This window comes from Fusarium verticillioides, chromosome 8 (assembly GCF_000149555.1).
Source record: "Fusarium verticillioides 7600 chromosome 8, whole genome shotgun sequence".
NCBI classification, from domain to species: Eukaryota; Fungi; Ascomycota; class Sordariomycetes; order Hypocreales; family Nectriaceae; genus Fusarium; species Fusarium verticillioides.
Window position 1 is genome coordinate 2,697,155 of NC_031682.1, and position 23,422 is coordinate 2,720,576.

At 47.6% G+C, this 23,422-nt stretch overlaps 13 protein-coding genes across 13 annotated transcripts; 8 read left to right on the forward strand and 5 right to left on the reverse strand.

The window, feature by feature from the left end:
- Nucleotides 1-175: 175 nt before the first annotated feature.
- On the forward strand, nt 176-445 carry FVEG_17543 (hypothetical protein; the record flags this gene model as incomplete). Its single annotated transcript, XM_018906787.1, has 1 exon — nt 176-445. One exon carries the CDS (start codon nt 176-178, stop codon nt 443-445), a length of 270 nt encoding a protein of 89 aa, XP_018761729.1.
- Nucleotides 446-1,741: 1,296 nt separating this feature from the next.
- On the reverse strand, nt 1,742-3,388 carry FVEG_13527 (hypothetical protein; the record flags this gene model as incomplete). Its single annotated transcript, XM_018902891.1, has 1 exon — nt 1,742-3,388. One exon carries the CDS (start codon nt 3,386-3,388, stop codon nt 1,742-1,744), a length of 1,647 nt encoding a protein of 548 aa, XP_018761730.1.
- Nucleotides 3,389-3,834: 446 nt separating this feature from the next.
- On the reverse strand, nt 3,835-4,848 carry FVEG_13528 (hypothetical protein; the record flags this gene model as incomplete). Its single annotated transcript, XM_018902892.1, has 1 exon — nt 3,835-4,848. The coding sequence occupies one exon, from the start codon at nt 4,846-4,848 to the stop codon at nt 3,835-3,837; it is 1,014 nt and encodes a 337-aa protein (XP_018761731.1).
- Nucleotides 4,849-5,202: 354 nt separating this feature from the next.
- FVEG_13529 (hypothetical protein) lies at nt 5,203-6,120 on the reverse strand (the record flags this gene model as incomplete). The annotated part of the gene is made up of 1 exon (XM_018902893.1): nt 5,203-6,120. One exon carries the CDS (start codon nt 6,118-6,120, stop codon nt 5,203-5,205), a length of 918 nt encoding a protein of 305 aa, XP_018761732.1.
- Nucleotides 6,121-6,685: 565 nt separating this feature from the next.
- Nucleotides 6,686-8,008, forward strand: FVEG_13530 (hypothetical protein; the record flags this gene model as incomplete). Its single annotated transcript, XM_018902894.1, has 1 exon — nt 6,686-8,008. One exon carries the CDS (start codon nt 6,686-6,688, stop codon nt 8,006-8,008), a length of 1,323 nt encoding a protein of 440 aa, XP_018761733.1.
- Nucleotides 8,009-8,619: 611 nt separating this feature from the next.
- On the reverse strand, nt 8,620-10,282 carry FVEG_13531 (hypothetical protein; the record flags this gene model as incomplete). Its single annotated transcript, XM_018902895.1, has 4 exons — nt 8,620-8,709; nt 8,761-8,867; nt 8,920-9,526; nt 9,572-10,282. 4 exons carry the CDS (start codon nt 10,280-10,282, stop codon nt 8,620-8,622), a joined length of 1,515 nt encoding a protein of 504 aa, XP_018761734.1.
- A 1,285-nt stretch (nt 10,283-11,567) lies between these two features.
- Nucleotides 11,568-11,867, forward strand: FVEG_13532 (hypothetical protein; the record flags this gene model as incomplete). Its single annotated transcript, XM_018902896.1, has 1 exon — nt 11,568-11,867. The coding sequence occupies one exon, from the start codon at nt 11,568-11,570 to the stop codon at nt 11,865-11,867; it is 300 nt and encodes a 99-aa protein (XP_018761735.1).
- Nucleotides 11,868-11,885: 18 nt separating this feature from the next.
- FVEG_13533 (hypothetical protein) lies at nt 11,886-12,299 on the forward strand (the record flags this gene model as incomplete). Its single annotated transcript, XM_018902897.1, has 1 exon — nt 11,886-12,299. The coding sequence occupies one exon, from the start codon at nt 11,886-11,888 to the stop codon at nt 12,297-12,299; it is 414 nt and encodes a 137-aa protein (XP_018761736.1).
- A 661-nt stretch (nt 12,300-12,960) lies between these two features.
- On the forward strand, nt 12,961-13,855 carry FVEG_13534 (hypothetical protein). The gene is made up of 2 exons (XM_018902898.1): nt 12,961-13,533; nt 13,584-13,855. Exons 1-2 carry the CDS (start codon nt 12,991-12,993, stop codon nt 13,704-13,706), a joined length of 666 nt encoding a protein of 221 aa, XP_018761737.1. The 5' UTR covers nt 12,961-12,990; the 3' UTR covers nt 13,707-13,855.
- A 716-nt stretch (nt 13,856-14,571) lies between these two features.
- Nucleotides 14,572-15,191, forward strand: FVEG_17544 (hypothetical protein). Its single transcript, XM_018906788.1, has one exon. The coding sequence runs from the start codon at nt 14,760-14,762 to the stop codon at nt 15,117-15,119; it is 360 nt and encodes a 119-aa protein (XP_018761738.1). The 5' UTR covers nt 14,572-14,759; the 3' UTR covers nt 15,120-15,191.
- Nucleotides 15,192-15,592: 401 nt separating this feature from the next.
- FVEG_13535 (hypothetical protein) lies at nt 15,593-15,943 on the forward strand (the record flags this gene model as incomplete). The annotated part of the gene is made up of 1 exon (XM_018902899.1): nt 15,593-15,943. The coding sequence occupies one exon, from the start codon at nt 15,593-15,595 to the stop codon at nt 15,941-15,943; it is 351 nt and encodes a 116-aa protein (XP_018761739.1).
- A 4,120-nt stretch (nt 15,944-20,063) lies between these two features.
- FVEG_13536 (hypothetical protein) lies at nt 20,064-21,491 on the forward strand (the record flags this gene model as incomplete). The annotated part of the gene is made up of 3 exons (XM_018902900.1): nt 20,064-20,466; nt 20,519-20,953; nt 21,010-21,491. 3 exons carry the CDS (start codon nt 20,064-20,066, stop codon nt 21,489-21,491), a joined length of 1,320 nt encoding a protein of 439 aa, XP_018761740.1.
- A 510-nt stretch (nt 21,492-22,001) lies between these two features.
- FVEG_13537 (hypothetical protein) lies at nt 22,002-22,967 on the reverse strand (the record flags this gene model as incomplete). Its single annotated transcript, XM_018902901.1, has 5 exons — nt 22,002-22,017; nt 22,085-22,100; nt 22,162-22,256; nt 22,303-22,507; nt 22,556-22,967. 5 exons carry the CDS (start codon nt 22,965-22,967, stop codon nt 22,002-22,004), a joined length of 744 nt encoding a protein of 247 aa, XP_018761741.1.
- Between the last annotated feature and the right edge of the window lie 455 nt (nt 22,968-23,422).

Below are 23,422 nucleotides of genomic sequence, written 5' to 3' on the forward strand. Positions count from 1 at the left end.
TCCTCTTCCCTTCCCATCAACCAACACTCAACACTTTCCCCAAAACCCAAATACTTCACAAACAAGAACCCCCACTCTACTACCAACAGCCCATTCCTTCACTACCTGCCATCACTCTGTGTGAACTACCTTCTACTTCATCAACTACTACCAATCTTCCGTTGTTGTCGCAACCATGTGCGCCATTGTTACCATCAAACTTTACTGCAAACGCTGCGGCAAGTATCTGGGAGACACCGTCGAGGACCGTCTGTGCGCTGCGGCACGACTCGGTGGTGGCCCAAGTTACCATCGAACTTTCCATCGACGCGGCCCTGAGCGTCGGACTGAGACTTATCGCTTGAAGTGGCAGGATTGCGATGATTGCCAATACGAGTACGAGATGTACCTCCATGCCCTTCAAACCGGCATTCGTTACCCAGCCCCTAACCCACCATTCAACTGAATACGAATGGCCAGTATCCTATCGGCATATGACCGCGACACTGTATCAAGAACCAAACACTGCTGAGCCTTAGGGCGACGACCCGATAGGAATCAAGCACGCACGAATGACGAGTGGATACAAGAAAACGAAAAGAAAGCACAAAAACAAATGAAAACTACAAAACCTGACCAAAAAAAAACGAAACCAACACCAGAGGCATCAGAAGATGGTGCACATTCGGAGAAGACCTGATACAAATGCAGGCATGAACAACAAGTGGCTACGATAAAACGAAAACACAAAAAAAAAACACAAAAAACACAAAACCTGACCAAAAAAAACATCAACACAAAAAAAAGGTACCGGCAGTGGAGGAAGTATATGATAACCTAGAAAATTACAAAATACAAAAAAAAACTTTAAAATAAAAAAGTAAATCATGTGCTGATGAAAGTGATAACTGGCCCTGTGTAGACGAGTGCTGTGTCGAAAAAGCATTATTGCTTGTGTGATCTCTGTTACTGTTCCTTGTGTCGTGTTCATTAAAACACACCGCAGCTTTGCCTTCAAATTCCTAGTAGAGTTTGTATCACACTGATACGCTAGATCAGTTGAGGATCTGTAGTGCTAATTGTTTTGATATCTAGGAACTAAATGAGGCTACAATGAGACCCGCGCAAGATGGCACATTGACCATACTTGGCGGATTATTCCGTTTTTGTCTTTTGCTGGTGCGGCTCTCACTCTGTAGTCCCTGTTTGACCGAAGCATCGAAGCTTCTCCATAAGACAAATGTTAAAATACTGCTGCATTAGGTTTGCACATTCAATGATGAAAGCATGAACCAGAAGCGTGGAATGACCCGTTGCTGTGAGGACTTCAACTGGCGTCTACGCTGGCGGTAGCTGTAGGGGCGGGTCACTAGGGTAGATTTGGCTCTTGAACCCGTCTCCATGCGGTGAGACTTAGGGTCTGATGACAAGATCGAGACATGAGACACTTGCGCAAGAACTTTTTCTCTAGTTCCTACCGCTGGAAAGATTCATTTTAGGTATGCTACAGACCTATCGCATGTGTTGCCGGGTAGTATGCTGGCAGCCGACTTGCTCAATCCTTTTAGTCACAACGTGCAATCAACTTCCACGGGGAGAGAGATATGGTTTGTAGAGAGCTTGGAGATAGTTTAAGCCTCATGATACAAAATCGCGGTTTCGTCTAGGATCATGATTGGCTGTAGCCTTTTTGAGCAGAGATACAGTGTTTGACCCGCAGCTTTACGGATCTTACAAACATAACTAGTCGGACAAAGCATGGCTAATATGAAGCCGTGACAGGGAGAACCAATCTCGAGGCAGCGTCTTTAGAATGGTGAATCGTATGAATTGCCGGCGCACTGCTCACCCCATATGCCTGATTCTCACCCCTTCCCAGATTTCGCATGTACGCTGGATGTGCACCACCAGCGACGATCAATCGGATCTTGTTCCCCTTGCGGAAAACATGGGCGCAATCCACCAATGCAAGATTCAGCGGCTCAGGACCTCTTGCAGGATCCAGTCGCCTGTAAACATCGCTTATACGTCTAGACTTTCCCCTGCTGTTGACTTCGCTAAGTCGGACTAGAATATCCGCGTGTGGATTGTCGGTGGTGTGATAAAGTTCAATCAATGGTTTGCCGCAGACTTCTACATCCCTGCCTAGTGGCGTGGTATCGAAAACTGCAACATCTGAGCGTTTTGCGAGTTCAGTGTCGTTGTAGTTTGTAGGTTGGACACCGTCGAATGGTCGGGGCATACCGATTGAAGGAGTTGCTTCGTTGGGGTAGAATCTGAAAGTTGAGACTGACAGTTGCTCAAGCGGCTGTTTTTTGCTTAGGGTTTCGAGGGATAAGTAGAAAGTTTGCGTGGATAAAGGGGATGGAGGCCAGCTGGCCATGTCTCGCCACTCATTCGAACCTGTAACGAAAACTCGACATGGAGATTTCCTAGGAGCCGCACCACGACCGGCGAGATAGTGATCGAAGAACTGCAAGCCCTCAACCAATGTTGGGCCTTGTTGTGAACCAAGGTGTGACCATGGACCGATGGTCAGAAAGGCGGGTGCTCCTTGTTCCACCAGAACACGGTGCTGGTCCAGAACCATGGGCAGAACGCTATCGTTCCAGCCTGTAGACTGCAAGATTGGAATCTTGGCCTTTTTCAGTGCAGCACTTTGGTTCGCCCGCGACCAAAACGAAGTCGACGTATCGGGTTGACTAATCAATTCTTCCAACCAAGGCGGCTCCTTATTCTCCATATGCTCCTTTATCCCATCCATCAAAGGCAGAGAATCATAAACAGGCTGCAGCACCTTCGGCAATTTCCTGATATACGGCAAGCCAGGAGTGATACCCCGCTTCGGAGCAGTCATCAAAGCCGCCCACGCAATCATATGTGTTTCCATCGCCCCAGTACCCCAGGTAAAAGCACCAAAGTCCACTGGACCAGTACTTATAACAGCAGCTTTCATATCCGGCGGTGGATCCGTCAGAATAGCCCACTGCGTATGTCCAAGGTACGATCCTCCATACGTAGCGAAAGATCCAGTGTACCACGTCTGTTCACGCATCCAAACAACGGTCGCAAGACCATCTTGTGCTTCATGAACTGCTGGGACGATTTCATGCCCGTCGGAGGGATGTGTACCTCTGCAGGCGGCGAGGAGGACTTGATAGCCTCTTGAAGCTAACATGCGTGCGTTGCTGAGAGCCATGAGCGGTGCGATGCCGTAGGATGTGCGGATAAGGATGGTGCCGAGGGGGGGAGTTGTTGGTTGGTAGAGGGTTGCAGCGAGTTTTACATCGTCGATTGGGATTTGGATGAAGGTGATTGTGTAGCTGCTCGTTTCTGCGGGTAAGCCGGACCACCAACCGTAGATGCGGTCGACGAAGAAGGTGATCCAGCCGCGTTCAACAGGCGCCATGGTGTAGTAGTTTGAGTGAAGGCTCTAGGGCTCACTCCGCCTTTATGAAGATGAACGTGGTGTTTCTATATAATTAAACGAAGATTCGGAGCTTACGGATTTATAGGCAACAGTTATCAATGGCAGGATTGTCAGAGTCGCATTGGAGTTAGTGCTGACGGTCGCTGCTTAACCAATGGTTGGAGTCTCAAACCCCGCATTCGCGAACCATGACCTTCCGACTCCGAGCTTATCCATATAAGGCATCACGGTGATTTACTTAAGAACGACGGGGAATTATTGGATGACTCGGTCTATTTCCTATTGTGTCGGCTTCTCTAGTCTTTCCGTCTCCGATCTTGTAAATGACTTCTGGTAAAAAGGAAGAACGAGTCTGACTTGTGAAGATTTCCTTCTGATCAAAATATAAAGGTTGTAGTATCGGCCAGTGGATTGCATGTCAAGAATCACAGACTTCCATTAAGTAAGAACTCATTAATCCTCTTCAAGCCCTGTAAATCACCCTCTACGGTTCCCGCTAGTTCCTTGGGCACCCAGCCATTTGTATAGCCTCCACCAAAATCAATCAGCCATGCATCGTTCTTTCTGTCAACAAGGACATTATCCGGCTTCGCATCGCCCCAAATAATACCAGCAGCATGCAGTTGCTGAACTGCGTCGTGGACCTGCTGAGCCCAGGATTGTTTGAGCTCCCTCGATATGTCCGGTCCTGCTGCGCACAGCAAGGTCTTACGACCGCAATCTATATAGGTCAAGAGCAAGCCAAAGACCGGACCAGTTCCATCTCGTACCAGGCCAATCAGGCGTGAGATTCGAAGCGATTCGTCAAGGTGGGCGTCGCGAATGTTCTTGTATTTCTCAAGCTCGTTCATGAACGTTTTCTGGTCTCCCCACCTCATTGGCTTGAAAAAGGCGGCATTTCCGTCCTTCAAAAGAACTCTGGAAGGCAGATATGATGGTGGCCCGTGCTCGTTCTTCTTCCTGGGCAGCTGGATATCCTTAGGGTCGAAATGATGCCAAGGCGCGCAACTCTCTTCTGGTAGCTGGATGCCGAACATGGGGTTCACCTCGCTACTATCAGTAGACGCTGAGGCAACCAGCTGTTCTCCGTCTCCCTGGATATCATATCTGCATGTCTCAGGGAAAAGAAAGTGTTGAAGTGTCAGGGTTGAAGTGATCTCTGGCACCTCTCTAAATTTGGGCAGCAGGGGGGCGACAATCCAGTCGTAAAAGTCTTCCAGAGTATACCCGTCGAGCTCATAGTTATCGGCAACTTTTAAAAAGAATAGATATTTATTTCGCAAGGCCGATGACTGGGAGAAGCTGTCTGCGGATGCGGAAATAATGAACTGGCGGTAGTTGCACATTACTACAAACTCTGTGTCTGTATGCTGGCTATGAAAGGTGAACTCGATCACACTCCAGGGCGGTGACACTGTCGCTTCTGTATTCACGCCCATTTTGTTGTGTTGTAGAGGTAGGGCCGGGCATTTGAGAGGTGGAAAGGAATCTGTTGGGGTAAGCATGAACAAATGGAATTTCTTTTCTTCCTGATTGGTTTATTTGTCAGCATACAAGTAAGACCCTTTACCAAACCACGGTTCAATTGAACACTTCGATTCTCAATCAACAACGTGTAGTTCTACCTCTCACAATCGACAAAGACAATCTCGAATAATATGCTAGCTATCAAATCAACATACCGTCCTCCCACGTCCAACGGATCTGCTCAAATACAATCTCTCCCACCAGCAATTTACCCTCGCGGTCTTTCATCTCATCACCGACACGTCGCTGTTCCATCAGCCAAGCACTTACTTCTCCCTCACCTCATCATTCTTAATCGCATTAATAGCAGCGAAAAAAGTCCGCTCAAAAACCTCATAGTCATATTTTGTAAGAGGTCTGGTCGCCTCCTCATCCTTATCATTGGTCATCTCCTCCGCCATGCTATCAACGTGCTTCTCTGTGGCCAGCCTAACAATCTTCTGCAGCTTACCGCGTGTCTTCTGCGCCTGCTCAAATCTCTTTGCAATGCAGTTCTTGATTATCTCGGTGGTACGTCTATCGGTGACTTGGTCTTCGTAGTCATAAATGGTCACTAACCACTTCGCTTGCATGTACTCCTTGAGGATTCTGTTGTTCAGCGCCTCGGCTTTCGCTTGACTTAGCTCGAGTCGCAAAGTCTTGATTTCAGCTGCTTCACTGCTCTCAGTCTGTAGAGGCGAAGGGGATCGATGACCCTGCAGGGATGGATAAGATAGATCTGGGTGGGTATTACCTCTAAGAGGTAACACTTTACCCTGACGATCCATGAAAGGAGAATCATCAACGCCGTAGAATCTCCAGGCCAGAACGACAGTCCCGGCTTTCTCAATCAAGTCAAATGAATCCTTGTACATTGAAAAGATCGACAAGGAAGCTGATCGTGGCTGGCCATCTTCGGGATTGCTCCTGAGCAGCTTGTAGTACTCCACTTCCGATGTGACCACCAGGGCCACCATACCAGGCTCAATTCTCTCAATCGGAGCAACGGCGCAGAGACAAGGGGTGATGTCTGTGAGAGCCATGAGGCGCACCTTGATGTTGTTTTTGTAAGCGTCAAACATGCATTTGATAAGTGTGTCGGTTGAAAGAGCCGGAAGAGGACGCGGGACTGCAAAAATGCCGTCATAGTCCTGAATGATGAGATTGTCGTCCCTGTAGGAGTCGAGGCTTCGAGGGAGCTCCATCGCAGCGCCTGAAAGTTGCAAGGTTTGTAGATGAGATGACTGTCTTTTCTTTGAAATTTGCGGTACGGTCTGGTTGCGATTGAGCGTGGTGGCTGCATCCAAGCTTTGCGTGTTTCTTTGATACTTATAATCTTAGAAGTCTCTTGCCAGTTATAAGAACGCAGTCCATGTTCCACTATAGAATCGGGGATGGAATGAGGTTAGAATGAAAGAACTGACAACTGGTGAGCGTAGAACACGCATGAAAGTATCGGTCAATGCGTGGCGGCCAGAATAAGACTACATTGACACTGCCAGACTGCGTGCGGTATACCCTTTGTGTCAGAAGTAGCGAACAACATGAAGTGCCAGTGGAACAAAAGGATTGCAAGTGCGATTGAAGAAAAGAATGAGCATATATTCTACTTCATATATAATGTTTTCCTCCAGGACTGAAACTCTTCGATTCAACATCTTGTCAATCCGAGAAACACCATTAACACTACCTCGCCCTCACCATCAAGACCCTCCCAACCGTACTCTTCACCAAAGATCACCCAACCTTCATCCCACCTTCCTGCCCATCATGGCTCGCTCCACACCAATCATCTACCCAACCAAGATGTCCCCCAGCATCCAAGCCACTTTCAAGCACCACAACGCCCTCCCCCTCTTAGACCGCGAAAAGCCCCTCTTCGTAATCGACGTCGCAACCGTCAAAGACACCGTCCGCGACTTTATCGCCTCCATGCCATCCACCGCCAACATCGACGTCGTCCACTTCGGCGCCGTCAAAGCCTGCGCCGCTAAGCCCGTGACTGACGTGTACGACCAGCTCCGATGTGGTTTTGACTGTGCTTCCAAGGGTGAAGCTAAGCCCCTTGTTGACCAAGGTATTAATCCTGCTCGTATTTCGCTCGGGAACTGTAATCTTCCTACTAATGAGCTTGAGTGGGGTATTGATGTTGGTATTCAGTACTTTGCTGTTGATAGCACTTCACAGGTGCATCGTATGCTTGAGGCAGCTGGTCGTGTTGCTAAGCGCAAGGGTTGTGGGGTGGCTACTATTCTCGCTAATATTAAGCCCTTCTGTCGTCTTCTCTGTTCTGGAAAAGGTTCTGACAAGCCCTTCTCTGCCAAGTTTGGTGTCGACCCTGAAATGGCCTTTACTATCATCGAGGAAGCTCAGGCGCATGGCCTCACTTTCATCGGTCTCTCTGGTCACCCCGGGACCCACAACCTGGCTACCGACGCTTTCGTCCAGTTCGCGCAGCTTTTCCGTGGTATCTTTGACCGTGTCAAGACTGAACTCGGTATCACCATGACTCTGGCCAACATTGGTGGTGGATGGGCTGGTATCTCTACCAAGACTGCCCCTTCTTTCGCTGACTACAATAAACCCACCATCGACATCTTCTCTTCCGTCTTTGCAGACTGGCCTGTCAAGCTTATCATGATGACTGAGCCCGGGCGCGCTTTCATCTCCAAGGCTGGATGGCTTCAGACCCATGTCATCAACGTCTCCAAGCACACGGCTAGTGCATCCGTCTCTCGAGTCTTTCTCTCCGTCGGTACTCTCCACGGACTGAACGAGGCCAACAAGATTTCCTTCGAGTGGCACACTTCTGTTCCTTCAGAGAAAACCAAGTCTTGTGTTTTGTATGGTGCTAGCTGTGACAGCTCTGACATCATCCTTGGAAAGGACGCTAACGGTAGGGAGAAGACTGTTGATCTTCCTGATGACCTTGCGCCGGATCACCTCGTCTGGGTCTATGGTCCTGCTGCCTATGGACCTGACTACTCGACTTCCTTCAACGGCGTCCCTCCCCCCAAGGTTGTCTACATCAACTCCAAGGAGGGAATCACCTATTCAACTCGCCAAGCTGGGAGTCGCACTTGGGTGATGTAATACTGTATTTGGCGTTTGATTTTGCGAGACATTAAGATTAGATACCCCAATCTAGAAGAATAGTAAACACCGCTTTGGAGTTTTTCCGTGCAGCGATGGCGCACTAGCCTACAGAAATGATATATTGTCTCTAAAACACTTTACTCCCTTGAAACAGTGACGTGAGTATGACAGTGTGATGTTTATTGGAGTTGCTGAGCAAATGAATGAGTGAGTCGGGCCATCCCTGTATTTGTATTTTGCTGTGAGGAAAGGTGGGTCCGTTGTGGAAGCAAGCAATATGATTGGTTCAATCGATGCTACCCTTATTAACAGCGTAGCAGTAGAATTATTATTGTTGTTCTGACATTAGCCAATTGCAAATAGTTATCTACACGTAGCACCGAGTAACAAGATCATTGACGGATGATATCTAAAAGAAACTTAAAGCCAGAGCTGCAGTGACCGCAACAGACTCATGGGACCGAGCAGCAGAAATAGCCTTTTTGCTGCATGAAGCTAGATCAAACGCTAACGACGGGTCCTACAGGTTGGGTGTATAAATAGGTACTGGAAAGAAATCAAATGTCAGGCCTCAGAAACCATTAGGCATTTACCCAAGACACAAGTCCTCAATATACGCCAATCGCCTCACCAACAACACTGCGAAAGATACCATCTGGGTCAAACTTCTCTCGAACTGCCTTGAAACGAGCAATATGCTACAAACAAATATCAGCATACTGACCTCAGCTATCAGGAAACAAACTTACATCAGGGTCGAGATTCTTAGCAGAGCGCTCAAATACCTCTCTTGTATTCTTGGTCCAATGCGGGCGACACGGGAATTCATCAATGAGTGTTTCCGCGAGCTTGTGATCTGTTCACCTGTCAGCTAAAATACAATCTACCAATGCATAGAACCAACTTACAAAATGGCTCGTTGTATCGCAGTCCATCGCCGATGCTTGGTTTGTAAGATGGAAAATCCAACATGATAGCACCTTTATCCCAGTTGGCACCATCGGAGGTACCGTAGGTCACCTGACCAAGAAGATCGAAATACGGTCTGCCGAACTTGATGTTGATGCCGCTTCTATAAGTCGATGCCATAAACTTAAGTTTCTTAGCCTCGTTGTCAAAAAGCTGACGAACACGTTTGAGCATTGCATTCGCTTGAGTCACGGGGAACGCAAGTTCCAGAGTATAACCGTGGATACCATATTCCCAAACTGGCTTTTGGTCAGGATACAAACCACCGATGAGAACGTCGTAGTTCCATCCGTAGACGGGCCACTTGGTGATGGGTTCGTTGGTCGTCTTTTCGCGAAAGTTGGGGTTTTCCCATTGTCCGAAGAGGATCTCTTCTGCGAGGAGATTGGAGAGAGCGACGCCTTTTCCGGTGTTCCATAGTGCTGTGATGGCGCCGGCTTCGAGTTTGGTGATTGAGAATGTATTCTGGAAACCTTCTTGGTCGCTTTGATTGGTGGGAATGACGTCATAGTACCGCCAGTGGAATTTCTTCTTGTGAGGCCACCACTAATATCATTTAGTTCCGGTCAAAAGGTGTAAGTGAGTACTCACCCAAAGATTAGCTGTGGCATACGGCGAAATCATACCGTAGATATCCCCGTCAAGAACATCAGCCTCATCGAGAGTCTTCTGATCAGCGTAGACCTTGAAATCGGGATAGATCTTGAACTTCATTCTCACAATAACACCGAGGAGACCAAGAGATGTCGAGGCAGCAAGCCACTCATCACTATCATCACGCTCCAAGTGTCTCAACTCTCCATTACCATCGATGATATCCAGGGCCAAAACACCAGCCGCAACCATAGAATCTTCACGAATAGAAGACCTATGCGCACCCATGGCTACACAGCCGGCAAGAGTGATGTTCCAATTGACAAGGGTATATCCCGCAGATGCACCGCGCTGGTGCAGATAATCTGCGAGCTGCAGGAATGTCACACCAGCTTCGATCATCACAGTACCTGCGTCGAGGTCTAGATCGTAGATCTTGTTGACATTCTCTGTACGAATGATGACGGTGTTGGGATCGTCGGAACACATTGTGTCGTACCACATGTGTGCTTTTCCAGACGCGCGAACTCGCTGGCCTGCTTTGATGGCATTTTGAACGGTGTTTTGGATGTCCTTGACACTAGTGGCGTCATGAACGGTTGAAACGTTATTACAGGCTGGGAAGCCGGGACCGTCGAAGGTGTTGTACGTGAGAGCGTTAGCCCCAACGGCCAAAGTCAATGCAGCCAAGCATCGAAGAACTGCCATGGCGAGAATACAATTGATGAACCACTGGCGACAAAGTGGCAACTATCTGCCAACTATCTGCTAGTTTAGAAGTAATCCTATCGTATTTAAGCTTATTCCAAATAACTAAGACATAGAGTTAATTGCTCTCCGATAAGCGAGTTCCATGTGAAAGTCTAGCACGAGCGCCGAGCAAAAGCTAAATCCCCGCGTAAGGTTGCATTCACTAAACCTCGAGTTGGGCGATCGACATCATCAGATGATGGGTCGTAGTTTCCCTTCAGGCAGGTCCCCTGCCCAGAATGGCACTTTACGCGGGGAACTCATAGTGTTCCTGGTTTATTACCCCAGAATGGGCAGTTCCGTGATCTGCTGATGTCTGAATATGGTAGGGTTTGCATAGAACCCTCGTCGTATATGCCGCTCTCATAACGTTACCCCGCGTTTTGAGCTTGTTTATCGATGGGGCACAGCAAACGACATCCTGATCATTGCCAAGTTCAACTCAGCTTCAACGAGGATTTCGAGGCCAGCTTTTCAGAAGTGTAAGTCCAATAGACAACGCGTTCCAGATATCAGCATGACCAGATCGCAATATCGAGGTAAAGTCTCGGTTATCAACTGAAGAGTCTTGATGAAGCCAAGTTGACTTTTAGGCTCAATGAAAGTCATTTGTGGGACATGACAAGCGTTACTTTTTATCCAGTAATGTCTTCGTGTGGCTGTTTAATTAGTTCTTATATCATGCATTCTCTATGAAATTTCATTCGACCAAACCCGACAGTTTAAACTTTCATCAGCGTTGAAAACGACTGCCTACCCAATGACAGGCTCCTCAGCCAAGCGGTCAAGAGATGCGGGGTCGGATGCGGGACAACAATATTCCATTGCAGCCTCTTTCATCATAGCAAAAGTACAACCCCACTCAAGCTCTCCCTTCATCATGACAACGGTGATAGTACAGAAGAGTAAGCATTGGGATACCAAAAGAAACGGCCTCAATTGAGACACAACTGCCCAAAATGCCGCGCATGAATCTCGGCCTCCCCTACAACCACTGCAGCCACTCCCCCTGCCCCAACCTTCTCCGCTGCGGAGCTTGTCAAACCGTCAAGTACTGCGGCAAGCCTCACCAAAAGACAGACCGGCCAAGGCACAAGATCTAATGCATTCCTATCTAGCAAATCAAAGACAAACTCACAGAGGAAGAAGCCAAACTACGCGCCAATCCCGGCGACGACACTGATGGCAACCCCTTGACAATTCCGTTGGCTTTTTCTGGTTCTTAAAGAGTACTCGGCCTTACATGCAAGCTCGTCACGATTACATCACTGCTATTCTTAACGTCCGCACCGGTGAAGCCGTTGAGATTGCCCTTGAGGAATCTCTTGACATGCTACGTCTCAGCCGAGGCGACAATCTTGGTGTTCGCTCACAAATTCCTGCGCTGTATCTTCGACTTGGAAGGGATCAGGAAGCTTATGGTTTCATCAAGTGGTATGCTGCCAAAGGTGACTCTATGTATAACTGGAGCGACATGAGCTTGCCGTTCCTTGATCTCGAAAGTGAAGGTGCATTTGAGGCTGTTATTGAGAGACCTCATTAGTACGACGTTTCATTCAAAATGGCCTTAACGCTGATTAAAATTCGTCTGATAAAGGATCTAGAGTCGCTGCAGAAGTTTCTGCAGAAGAAACCTAATGCAACTGGGGAGGAGAGGTATGATTATTTAGAGGAGGAGGCTATGAGTGACATTCTTCAACAGCGGGCGGATATCGTTGCGCGAGATGACTACAAGGACTTGATTGCTGAGCTGAAGCGTCAGGTACTGCAGTTGTACAAGATGGTCAAGAAGGACAACAAGTATATATGGCCGGGCATTGAGAACCCGAACTTGTATGCATACGATGTGACGAGCGCTTATTCTCCCGGGTCGCGGCAGGATGCTGTTCTTATTTTCCGCCTCTCGTGTTATTCTTGGTCAGAGACGGAGCCGGCGATACAGTATATCAGGGGGACATTCAGTGCTGCTAGGTAAAGAATCTGCCGCAGCACAAGCTCCGTGCCGGCGCAACGATAAATAAAAGCGCATCTCAATTGACTGCCGTGAGAGCTGCCTCATTCGAGACTTTCGTGTCGGGCCGAGTTTTCCTCGACGGCATTCGCAGCTAAAACACGGGGCTAAGCATTTTATGGGGTGCGCTTTGACTTTACGTCCGGTGAGCCTGACACAGCCGATCACGGAACAAAACCCCATAAACAACCATGATCGACATCGAATCCGGCTAGCGAGAGTGATTTCCGGTTAGACATCGCGTGTTAGCTGAAACACGAGTCAGTCCCGACACCATGGCCAGACTTTGAATTCGTAGTTCAACCAATACAACTGGCCCCCACTGTAGAAAGGGGAAAATATGGAGTCATCACGGCATTGAAACGGACCAAACCGAGGTGATGTGCCGAGAGGGATCGGCCACGTGCGGTCGGATGAGTGTGCCGAAGAGAAACGGGCATATTGGGACTAATACAACTTGGGGGATTCTTGCGAGGGAGTTGTTTGAGATTGTGGATTATAGGAGTGATCATAGATGATGGTGTTGACTGTTGAGGCTGTGGCTGCGACCTTAAATCAGCAGAGAGAACTTTGTATAAGTATCCAGCTGCAAAACCTCAGATTCAACTCTCCCCAGCATTCGTCACATACCTTGAACATCACTCAAGTCTTCACCATGCTTTCCCAAATCATCACCTTTCTCGCCCTCACAGGGGTCGCAACCGCAGCTCCCAACCCCAGAGCAACAAAGTGCACATCCTACACGATTATCAACACCCGCGGCACAGGCGAAATCCAAGGCCCCTCCGCTGGCTTCCGCACCATGAACTCCCAAATCACATCCCAACTTCCTGGCGGCAAGATCTACAACACCGTGTACCCCGCGGGCTACGACCAAAACTCCGCGTCAGGAACACAAGACATCATCCGCGAGGTCAAGAGCGTTCTCGCGTCTAACCCTAGTGAATGCTTCATTCTGGAGGGGTACTCCCAGGGTGCTGCGGCGACGGTGAATGCGCTGTCGCAGTTGACTGGTAGTGCTGGGGATGCTGTGAAGGGAGTGTTTTTGATAGGTGATCCGTTGCATAGGAGCGGGTTGGCGTGTAACGTTGATAATAATGGGGGGACGACGACGAGGAATGTTAATGGGCTTGAGGTGCTCGCCGGAGGGAGTGTTCCGCAGAACTGGATCTCTCGCACGCTTGATGTTTGCATCTTTGTAAGTTTTTGTGAAAGCTTGGTTTTGGGAGATGTTACTAATGTGATTAGGGTGATGGAGTTTGTGATACGACACATGGCTATGGGATCAACGCTCAGCACCTTATGTATCCTAATGATGCGGCGACTCAGAAGCTTGGAACGACTTTTGTTGTTAAGCAGTTGAGCGGGTAAGGGAGTCGATTTGTCGGAAAATTTTTGTTTTTGTGTATCTGGTATCGAGAATGGCGATGTACATAGTAATTTAACAGTCAAAGTTGAAGTCTCAACGGCCCCCACACGATAACAACAAGCTCTCTCCGAGGTCCACTGACGCATATAAATTGAGTTTCACTTCTAACTGCACGAAGTAGGCTTAGGGTCTCCAATCCATCCAATCAGGCTGGCGTACCATATGGCCTCGACAACTTACAATGGGGCTACAGACTAGTTTGCATATCTGTTCTTCAATCAAAGCACTGGAAAGATGATAGCTAAATATTTTAGGAAACACAGGCGAGCCGCCCGTCTATCCCGTTGCAGGTTGATGACATCTCGCACCATGGATTGCACTTCTAACGAAGGTATTGAAAGGTTACATAAATTATACACGAAATACAACTCAGGATAATCTTGTAAATTCAAGTCTCTGAATTCAAATTATTTACTTATTTCTTTGGAAAGAAATAAAATACGTGTGATTGTAGACTGGCCGTCCTGTGCAATAACCTTTCCATGTCGAGGTTGGATGCAAATTGCCACCTTCAATTCGCTCTAGGGTGAGGCAATTACGTGCATGGTACAGCCTCTGCCCCGCCTCTTGTGCGGCCGATGTGGTTAGAAACATCTGTTAAAACTGGGCTACTTGACAAAATAAACTGGACAGATCTAAACATTATAGCTCGAAATACGCTCCGTTATTTTTGACCTGTCTCTAGCGCTATCCCCCCAACAAATTTTTTTTCTGTGGCCGTGTCATGCGACTCTTCGGAGACTAGTTGATCCGTTTCTTGGAGCCAGATGGGCGTTCCCCTCATGCAAGTCTCAGAATTGCTTTGCTCAAACCCCACCATTCATTCATTCATTCATATCGTCATATCAGCGCAACATCGCAACCACGTGCTACGTCTCAGTGTGTCCCAATAAGACATTGACTCTTCTCTTCATCCCAAACCGTTCAAACTCTCTGCCATCTGACCGCTGAAATCACTGAACCAAGAGGCCCCTCCAAATACCGTCTCCATCATCATGCCACCAAAAGCACCAAAAGCACCAAAAGCACCAAAAGGAGGTGAAACCCTAGGCGGCATCCTCTTCGGCGGCACACTCTACGCCATTGCGGTGTCAGGTATGGCAAGTCTACTTGAGAACACAAACGACAACAAAAAAGATAGTAAAGAAGAGGCCAAGCAAGCAGAGCCCAAGGAAGAGTCCAAGCCAGCAGAGCGAAACTGGATACAAAGACAATTAAAGGAACCCGGCTATTACACTAAACAAGTTGAAGAGGAATTTAAGAGGAATGCAGAACCACTAAAATATTATACTAGTCCGATTCTTGAATTAAGTGAGCAAGATCGCTTGCAAGCAGAAAGAATGCTGAAGCCTTGAGTAGTTAGGAGAGGCAATACAATAATGCAACTTGATCCCTGATTGCTTTCGGATACCGCAGTCTCTTAGGCGTGTGTGATGTCTTGGCGAATTGATTCGTGAGTGAAAATCATAAGTTCGATGCATTCGGGCGAGAACCCGGCGCTGTGACAGTAGTGGATAGGCCGTTGAGGTGGTAGAGTTCGCGATCAAACCTGCCAACATGTCATGGTATTTTCATTTTCTCATAATGAGAGGCCATAACAGCTGGCTTGATACCCCTTGCTGATCCATGTACAATGAACACGCACCTACGCATTATTGTCTGGCTCCCAATGCACTGTCACAGAACAATTGATGAGAGACAAAGGAACATACACCGCGTACTTCATGAACAGACGAAACAAGAGCAGGAGCGCTGGTAAGAGTGATAAAGATGGCAATCTCAGTCCCCAACCAATTCTCAACCTTCCAACTTGTCATCCAACACCATCATGAATTGCAATACAGATCCCTATCAGCTAGGCCGACAGTTCCAGCGCTTCCGCCAAGATAACCCAGATGACACCCGCGCCATCTGGACCGAGTACGACCTCTACTACTTCACCCTCTGCCCTGTCTCCGCTTCCGAAGAGGGATATCCTCTTGAATGGCGATACGATGCCGTGCGCTTACGATCCAGCCGAGCCCAGTGGAGGACTCTGATGGCGGGCCGACATCCTTATGATGATGTCATGGAAGAGTGGCTTTCGAGCTGGCGACAGCCAATCATTGAGAAGTGGCGTCAGGACAGAGCTGCGGGGAGGGGGTTTTGGAAGCGGTTCTGGGGGCCTTTTTCAAGGTGAGTGATATGACTTGGTAAGTTACTGTGATAGCCAAAAAGCTACGTGGGGTAATTCGGAGACGGGGACGGTGGATTTAATATGACCAGGAGGTGATTAAGATACTGCGCATCATTCTTAGGTTTATCGCAGAGTTGGGTGTAATCAAGAGCACTAGACAAATTCACAAGATTGAGGAGCGCCTGTGGAACCAAACTGAAGTCGATTGACCAATTGCGAGGCTTCTTCATGCGTTTTGACCAATCACCTACCTACTTTACTCAGTGCCAGAAAGGTCCACAGACGCTGCTTCATTTTGTGAGTATGTTTACTTTATGTGGTGGTAAGCTTTAAGAAGCAGGTAATAGATAAAAGAAGTCAGAATAATTTTAATAAGATCTAGATATATATTCTCTATGCGTATACCGTCAATCCAATTTATATAAGATAATTAAATGTAAATAAGATAACACAAATGTTCAGATCACAGTTACAGCGACCTGAGCAGCAGCATTTCAAGCGAACAGGGCCGCGCTTTTAGCAAAATATAAATAACAGGGAATTAATCACAACTCCCAACAAGATTCGCCCAGCTCCACAGATAACTATACAAGGTACAACACACATAGAAATAACCCATCCCATGTCGATATTGCCTGAGTCTCCGATTCTTGGCATATTGTTCGTCGAAGCCTTTCACCGGGCTATCTCGAAATAACCCTGCAGGAACAATTTACTGAGCCTGAAATGAAGAGAAAGAACAAAATCATCGCGATGCCACCAAGCTAGTATCCTCACGATGTCGACACTGCTGGTGGCGCTGATCGCGATGTAGAGGAGTACGATGATTATCCAGATTAAACAGACAAGATATCGGCGGCGGCAAGGCTTGGAGGATTGGGTAGACAAAGTTGTGATGAACGGTGGTGGCGAGGACGGCGAGAGCGGGATAGTAGTGCAGAGATCGATGTCCATTTTATCTGGGTCGGTAAAGAATTCGGGTTGGTTGCCGTTTCGGCGGGGGTTTGAGTTTTTGAACAATAACATCTTGAGTGTTGATGAAATATTCGAGGATGGCGATGGATAGTATCGCGAATGGGGTTGGCTGCGTTGTTGACTACGAGATGTAGATGTTGATTGAAGTCCAGGTGTTGTGATTGTTTCTGAATGTTGTTCTACATGGAACTGGGTTTTATCTTCAAGCAAGTACGGAATGTTGGTTGGCGTATGAACAGGCATGGTGTTCACCATCGTCCAAAGCCCTTTGACGTGAGCACTGCCATTCCGAACAATAGTCCTTTGAATGGGAAAAGTCATAGTGAAGATTGCTTTTGGCTGACAAACAGGCACAACGTCGTTTTACAGGTTGGCCGCAATGAACAATGTGTCTCTTGAGCGGCAGATATCCGCGCTTGCGGAATGATTCCACAGTCATGTTAAGGTCTAAAAATAACTCCTGCCCAGAGAATTGATTGAAACCAAATGCCACAGACTCAAAGACAAAGACTTATTAAATACAGAAATTCTCTGATGGGAATCTATACACATCTATCTTGATGTTTTCTTTATGTTTGTCTGCGATAACTGTTTCTCAAAAGTGCGATGTGCAGTTCTCATTATGTGCCAGAACCTCGGGTTTCTTAGAGCGCTTATAGAAGCGTTGACCAAGATTGGTGACTCGGTTGATTGTGGGAACTGGCTTATGATGAATTTGAATTGAATTTGGTCTAATTGAATGGTGATAAGTAGATCTGCGCCTCGAATATTAATTGAAGACGGGTTCGCTCGCGACATGCTGCAAGATCGTACTTCCTGCCATGCTAGACTTGATATCTCTGTCATCAATAGTGTCCAGCGTATTCAAGTATCTCCAAAAGACTTGAGACCGCCATTAGACATCCAGAAAATATGTCAAGGTATGTAATAGTGGCGCGGCCTGTGCCTCTCTGTAAGCAAGATCTGATCTCAGCTGCTATAGGGTAAGCGATATTCACTACTGCAGGAGACGGGACAGACACAGTGTTATTCCAATCAAACCTGGGCAATTCAATCCGGGACAATGAGGCGATCTCTAGCCTTTCAGAAATTGCCGTCGCGCATGTCGCACGACATGCATACTGCAGTTGAACATTGTCGCGGAGCGAAGTACCTCAGATAATCGCTTAATGCAATAACGGGTCTTTCGCTCGCTTGAATTTCCTGATTGAGATTGGAGCATGCATTTAAACAAGAAAAAAGATACATTGCCCAAAATGCAGCTTACTGCAGGCACGAAAGCTTAAAATTTACTAAGCCCTACAGCGCGCTCAGGTCAATTCTAGCTTGACATTACCCCTCAGCTCAGCTTCTCCGCACAGTGCATTTCACACGGCTGCAGATCAACACCACCTGGAAATTCGATTGACACCAAGCGGGGTCATGTAGCGAACAAGCCAGCAATCCCCTATCGGACTGCCTATAGCTGAGAAAGACTGTGATGAGTTTGTAAGGATAAAAGAAGCTCCAGCTTTGAGAGAATGGCTTGATACAGATCTGAGCTTTGACCTATAAAAGAAGAGCCAGAATGCTGCTTTGTTCGAATATGTCCACTTCATCAGTATTGTATAAATGACTATGTGATTTATGCTCGTTGAGTGACATCTATGGCCGTGCTATTTTCTTTACTTGACTAGACCTTACCCAGTCTTATTATAGAGTTGTTAATTTGTGCTTTTGGGGCCATTTTTAGATTGTTAGTTTTTCGATATGCTGATTCTGGGTGGTTGGTGCAGGGTAGGCGAGTCAGACTTGGTGGGATTCTCATTAACGAAGATGAAGTCATATAATTGTGTCCCGTACGATCCCGCCGCTTAATAAAATCACTACGGAACACTTGCAGCCTCTTACGGCACGGTTGCAGTATCAAGAAGTCAAGCCTACTTACTTGAAGTCACCGTCTTGCTTGACTTAACATCCCCCCCTTGGCCGAGACACCTCGGTCGTCAGGAGAGGCCACGATTTAATAGTGATACGGTTAACAGCAAGCAAGTTTATAACGAAGGTTGGCTAATATATCGCATAGTGACAATCCTTATGCCATAACATGCCGTGAACATTAAATCATTGGTGCTTGTCGACTTGTGGCAAGGTGCATTTCTTACCAACTCTCATCTACTGCTGTCCTGTAATGTTGCCAACGCATGATATTTGTCATTTAACTAGGCTGGCTTATAAAAGGAGAATCGGAGGCAGGCGTCGATAAGGTTACTGTAGCTTATGCGATAAGATCAGGAGACACGAACTTTAACATATTCTGCTGATGCTTTCGATGGTCCTGACATTTGATAGGACTACGTCGTGGAGTTCGCAGCCATTCCAGAACCCTTAAGTCTCAGAATGTGAGGTGAAAGGATATGGCGGAAAGGGATTGGGAATTTTATTCAGAATGGAGACACGACTGGGCCTGCAAAAGTAATCTCAATTCATCATGATAACGTGCCAGAACACAAACGAGTTGCGCTTCTATCAAGGTAAGTGGCTGCATACAGGATTAACCAACCGATCCTACGCATTGTTACGATCTGAGTTGGAGAAATATGAATATCTGGGCTTTGTTCCCTATCTTGGCTTGGCCTCGGTTGGCATTGCACGATCTGCTGTGCCGACAACGGTTGGAAACATTACAGCTCGCTGGACCGAGGACCTCTATGCACGAGGTCAACCTGATGTGTTACGACCCAAGGAAAAAATAATAGGCATTAAGCATCGAAAGTAATTAAACACAAGCCACTTAGACCTAGCAGGGTGTCCGTCAATCGATAGTTGCCTATTTGATCCCCTGACCTCGGTCGAGGCAGTAACTGGAATTCTAGACTGACTGCAAACCGCGTTAATAAAATGTGTCGCGTCTGTTTGTAATCAAGAATGCAAGTGGTGACGAACTGACCGCTTCTTCGTAGTTCTCGCTTGTTGTCCGCAGACACGTATGATTGCATGAAAGTGGATGTGGGGATGGTATTGATTGGTGGTCGAGTGCGCCATGTGGTGATGGTGGGGTCCTTGAACTTGATACCCGAGATGCCAACGGGCATCAACCTCAAAATCATGTCCTTTGACTTTCCTTCTCATAATAATTCTTCCAACTTATCCTTCACAGTCTGCGAGCATGGAAAGTTCGCCCCGGCTGCCCCCCCAACGGCGCCATGACCTCGCCGTTGTAAAACAACAACTCGTGGTCGTCGTCTCCGTCGCATCAACACTCTTCGTCCTATGCCCAGAATGGCTACAGTTCTACAGAAATCTCGCCGTCATTCCGCTTCTAGCTTGGCTCACGGCCAAAGGCTTCGATCTGGTTATCATGCTGAATGATAAATGGGACAATGCGCCTGCCATGGTCAAGTACTTTGTTCCTGTCGAATTTCCCCAGATCACGCCTCCGTTTGAGAAGATGCGAAGTTTAGGGAATAAACAGTTGGTGGTTGCGAGGACCAAATTTCGGCATTTGTCTTCAGAGGTTAGGGCTGTGGTTTTGATGATGGTGAATTGGGTTTTGGAGCAGATTAGTGGCGGTGAGTCGGATTGAGTGTCAAAGCAGAGTCAGAATTTAACTTATGTTTCTAGGTCAACCTGGAGTCGAGTCGCCAGTTTCGGAGGAGAAGAAAGCGAAGCCTGCACCGAAACCAGACGAATGGGTGGCGGTCTTAGTAACAACACCACTTATCAACGACGACGCCGGTATCGATTTCGGTACAAACACCATCATCGAAATCGGCGAAGTGATTACCTGGAACCATACGCAAACAGCATCTCTTCCAGCCATTCTCCCACCGTCCACTTTCCAGGTTCAAATGACACTTTGTCTGGTCCCTAAGGGCATATGGAATTCCCGCAAGACCGTCCTGGATAAGTTCACAACAGGGCTCTACTGGAGTCACCAGCCAGGGCAACCTGCATGTCAAGGGGAGCAATGGGATGAGGATAGAATTCGAAGTATCTCGAAAGTGCAGTTCATTGGACACGTCGAAAAGCACAGCAACATTGACAAGGTCAACAAATGTAAGTCATTAACCCCTTTAGGCTGCTTGGAAACGCCCCTGACCGCGTGAATGCAGGCTTCGAGTCCCTTCGCGAAGAATGGAACGATGTCAACATTTACTGGAGTGACATTGACTTTGCCATAATTCTCGCCTTCCTCCTCGTCGGCACGTCCTCAACCGATATATGCAAGCAGCTCTTCGACCAATACTCCAACCTGCGAGTGGAAAAGGCCAGCCGGAATAAAGAACTCAACCGCACGCGCTTGGGTGCTGGTGCAGCCGTCTTGACATTGTTGACAGGAGGATTGGCTGCTCCTATCACGATACCGATGATGATGGGCGCTGAGATGACGACGTCGACACATGATCGGTATTTATGGAGTGAGAGGATGAGAATGTGCAAAGAGCTCTTGGGTAGACATGAAAAATTGGAGGCCATCATTGAGGTTGAAGAGACAAAGGCTCCAAAGGCTATGGATCCGAGGGCTATTGACCCGACACCGTTCTTTTCACCCAAGACTATGGAGTCGAGCTGGTTTGTTGATGATAGTTGGTGATGGGAAGTTTATGGAATTTACAGGCGTTATGGATGGGGAAGCATAGAGACACAGATACAGATACAGAGAGGTTAAGTGCTTAGATTGTTTGGACATTTACTTTAGGGTAGCCAGGTTAGAGCCACTGAATGAAATCGATGCTACGTCAGATGCATTACCTGGAGCGCTGTGGCTGTACAATTCTCATATAGAGCCACTCGAGGAGTTGTTCTAACTTCGCTGAGGGTAGGTGTTCTTGGGCACTTGTTGCAACTGTTACTCACATCATCGCATATGTAAAACTTGCGCCAAACCCAACCTCTATTACATGCTATGAGATCTATTCTGTCAAGTTCTAAGACAGGTTCCAAGAGAAGACAAAAGAGAAAAAAAAGGACACACAAAAATGACCGGCTTAGCCAAGGAGATCCACCACTCTAACGGTAAACCCAAGCTTACATCGAACAACACATTTTGTCTTCATCCTCCCTTCCCACCATTGTCCATCCTCTGTCGTTTGTGGCACAACACTCATTTGGGTGCCAGACTAAGGTTTGCGCGTATGGACAATGTTGTTAGCGTCGCAGTCAATGAATCTAGGTTGCAAGCTGAACCGAGCGCCTTCAGCAGCTACAACAGGTCAGCAAGGCAATTCCATAAGGCAATTCCATGGAGAGTGCAGGTAACATACCAGGAGATTGATAGTAGAAGAAGAAGTTTCCGATGTGCACCTCACGATCAACAGCGACATACTCCATCTCGGGATTTTCGGCTGCTCTGGCGTAGCTGTAGCATGTTAGCCAAGTTCATGTCATTTAAAGTAGAAACTTACATGGTTCCATGAATTTGGCCGGAGCCATAGCGATGAAGGGCGTCGCTGTCAATGGAGAGAGGCTCTCGCTTGTCGTCACTGAACTCATCGGAGGCCACCTCGCCAGGGCCGCGGTCCCGCGCAACCGTAATAGCGACTTGGATGCTCCCCAAGGCCTTGATGCTGTCAGGATCACTGATCCCAGAGCCGTCGTCTGTCTGGAATGCTGCGTTGACGTTAGTCATGTTATCCATAAGTGCCGTGTTAGACTTACCAGGGTGTCTAATGTCTTGAAATATAGGGTTGTAAGTCTCACAGGAGCCAGCCGAATATTCGCGGTGACAATACGTAATGTAATCTCCGCACTCTTTGCCACCGCGAGTTGCGCTGACGATGAAACGTTTTTGGAAGAGCCTAGCATCGAAAGGCTTGCCGTCGACATAGATGGAGATGATGAGAATGGTTTTTCCCCAGGGGAACTTGAAGTCAGATGAGATTCTGAAGCGAATGGCGAAGTGGGAGTCAGCACGAGACTCAATGTAGCATTGATTGTGCTCGATGCGTTGATGCCCGGTTGCGTCGATGAGAGGAGGGAAATACGAGGGCTGGGGGATGTGCTCTGTGGCCAGCTCACCGTCCACGAGAACGGAGATGTTTAGACCTGGGATAACAGGAAGGACTGCCATTGCGGGAAGCAGAGTGTATGTGTGAGGATAGGTGTATGAGTTGAGGAGATGGGTCTTAGGTAGAAGTAAAGGGTAAAGACGACGTATCAGTGGGCAAGGGAAGACAAGAAGAGTGCAAGCTGGTGAGTAGACTGATGTCTAAGTGCAACGGTTTCTAGAACGGGTAAGTTTCTGGAAGGGATGGAAGAACCTTAAAAGAGAGAACGACCAGCTCAGATTCATGGAGTATAGAGAACCGTCACGTCAGATAATGTCCCCTGCTCCATTTGGCTTGCCCACAGGGAACATTTCTAGAAGCTTGGGACACGCGCAGAAGCAATACGTGGCTTGCTGCGACACTTGACGATAGCATCGCAGCAGATTCAACAAAAAGCGAAGGCTTTCATTGGAGGAACGGGTGGTTTGTGGCGTGTTTACTGGTTTCGGTAACAGTTGAAGAATGCAATTCAACGGTC